The 2,727-nt window shown below is 45.0% G+C and overlaps 1 protein-coding gene across 1 annotated transcript; it reads left to right on the top strand.

The window, feature by feature from the left end:
- Positions 1–1,507: 1,507 nt before the first annotated feature.
- LOC140912424 (olfactory receptor 52M1-like) lies at positions 1,508–2,506 on the top strand. The gene has a single exon (XM_073346832.1). It carries the CDS (start codon positions 1,508–1,510, stop codon positions 2,504–2,506), a length of 999 nt encoding a protein of 332 aa, XP_073202933.1.
- Positions 2,507–2,727: the final 221 nt, after the last annotated feature.

Raw genomic sequence — 2,727 nt, forward strand, 5'->3', positions numbered from 1 at the left:
CCCTTTGTTTCTCTCCCTCCTCCCAGCTTTTGAAAGTATCTTGTCTCCTCATTTGTCATTTTGGTCAGGTGCCAGCGAGGTTACCTTTAGCTTCTTAACCCTTTACAGGTGAGAGGATTCTTCCTCTGGCCAGGAGGGATTTCAAAGGGGTTTACCCTTCCCTTTATATTTATGACAAATGTCCTCCTGGATTGCTAATGGACTGAAAAGTGTTTCATCACCTCATGTGATATGAGTACCTCATACTGCTTCTTTCCAAATGCAGAATAAAAATATATATGAAATACATCGACCTTTTCTGCAACTTTAACAAGTTTCCTTTTTCCCTCTAGAATCTTGCCTAAAACTTTTCTAGGATTTCTTTTGTTGTTAAAATGCTTTAGAACCTCCTTTTTGTGATTCTTAGCCCTGCCAAGCATGGATTTTTCCCTGATGTCTTTAACGTCCTTTATCAATTTTCTTAACTTCCAATTTGTAGTTCTTGCCATCTATAGTCCTGATTTTCCCCCATTTTTATATATTGCTTTCACCCCACCCCACGATAGCTGCCTTCACTTTGGCACTGGACCGGATTTTTAGCCGGATTTGTCCATATCCATGATTGTGGTATCGTGACTTTTTAGCTATTTAATATACTCATCTTAAAGTACTCCCAAGTGTCATTCCCATTTTTCTGTCTGAAATTTTCCTCCCCATCAATTTTTCTCTCTCTAGATATTATTGGTTGGGAACTGTTCTCTGTCTGCCCATTTGAATGTCATCAGTTCCATTGTTTGTTTTCCTCTCATCTATCATATACCCCATTATTTATCTCTTCTCTAAATGAAACAGTCCCAGCCTTTTCAGTCTTTATGCATAGGGCAGCCTCCCCCATTCTCACAGAATTTCTTAGAAATCCCCTTTCTATCTACTATATCCTTTATAGAGACTCGGTGACCATAACTGAGCTCACATCCACAGCAGGTTATTCTCCATCCCATTCCTCAGGCATCCAAACATTGTCTTTGTTGTCACCACTGCTGTGAATGAGCAGGTGTTTCCATGGAGCTGCTATCAGTCATGCCCAGGTCTTTTCCCTGAGGTGTGCTCTAGTTGGGTTGTTCCCCCCAGCACATATCTTGGAGAACTCCTGACAGCATGGACTCTCTAGCCTGGGCTTCATTGCATTAAGGAAAAATGAGGAATAAGGAATATCCACCCCAGTGTTTCCTGCTGGTGCCTATTATCATTTCCCACACCATGATGTGTAAGAATTACTGACACATGAAGCACCATAAAATATGGAATTTGCATAAGTAGGGTCATTTTTTCATAATTATTTTCTCTGAATAACCAAAATGTCATTTTCAGTGTGTGAAGAGCGACCAATCTGCTTCTCCCATGAGAACAGCCTCCAGTAGTGCATGTAGAGTCTCATATTCACATTGTCTCTCCATCCAGGCATTTGTACTGTGACCATCACCCTAGAGCCAGGGTACATACAGGAAGTCAGGGGAACGTATAGTACATGAAGGAGACGCCGTTCTACCTCAGAGTTGGACACCTTCTCCCCCACTCCATGTCAGATTCCAACACAACTGACTACACCAACCCCTCCACCTTCATCCTGCTGGGAATTCCTGGCCTGGAGGTGGCCCATATCTGGATCTCCATCCCCTTCTGCTCCATGTACGTGATAGCTGTCTTGGGAAACTTTTCCATTCTGTGCATCGTGAAGATGACGCCAATCCTCCATGGGTCCATGTGCTATTTCCTCTGCATGCTGGCCGTCACCGACCTGGCCCTGTCCACGTCCATCCTGCCCAAAATGCTGAGCATCTTCTGGTTCAATTCCAGGGAGATCGATTTCAGTGCCTGCCTCACCCAGATGTACTTCATTCACTGCTTCTCAGCAGTGGAATCTGGGATCTTGGCAGCCATGGCTTTTGATCGCTACGTGGCCATCTGCCATCCCCTGAGACATTCCACCATCCTGACAAACCCCGTGGTGACCAAGATTGGTTTTGCCGTGCTCCTGCGCAGCAGCATACTCGTACTGCCCAATCCCTTCCTGGTGCGTCGGTGCCCCTATTACAGAACCAGCATCATTCCCCACACTTATTGCGAGCACATAGCTGTGGTCAAGTTGGCCTGTACTGACATCAGTGCCAGTAATTACTATGGCCTCTCTTTGGCATTCTTCATCACTGGTCTGGATGTGGCTTTTATCACCGTGTCCTATATTCAGATCCTCAGGGCTGTCTTAGGCCTCCCCACAAAGGACGCCCAGCTCAAAACTTTTGGGACCTGCAGCTCCCACCTCTGTGTCATCTTAACCTTTTACATCCCAGCTCTCTTCTCCATCCTCACACACCGGTTTGGCCACAATGTGGCCCTGCATTTCCATGTTCTCAGTGCCAACGTGTACCTCCTGGTGCCCCCCATGCTAAACCCCATCATCTATGGTATGAGGACCAAACAGATCCGGGACAGGCTGCTTCGGCTCTTTACTCATATAGAGACCTAAAGTTTTCTCCTGGTGTTCTGGCTCTCAGACCGAGCTCCGTGCAAAGCCCTCTTTTTGAATCACTTACTGAACATAATTTACATAATTATAATGAATTTAAATAGCTCTTCTTTGAACCTTGTTATAGTCTTGGCCTTAACAACATCCTGTGATAACGAGTTCCAGAGGTTGACTGTACAATGTGTGAACAAATACCTCCTTTTGTTTGTTTTAAACCAGCT

The sequence above is a fragment of the Lepidochelys kempii genome, chromosome 1 (genome assembly GCF_965140285.1).
Source record: "Lepidochelys kempii isolate rLepKem1 chromosome 1, rLepKem1.hap1, whole genome shotgun sequence".
NCBI classification, from domain to species: Eukaryota; Metazoa; Chordata; order Testudines; family Cheloniidae; genus Lepidochelys; species Lepidochelys kempii.

What these genes read in the sequence shown, in the direction of transcription:
- LOC140912424 (XM_073346832.1), top strand. Translation starts at nt 1,508, where the DNA reads ATGAAGGAGACGCCGTTCTACCTCAGAGTTGGACACCTTCTCCCCCAC.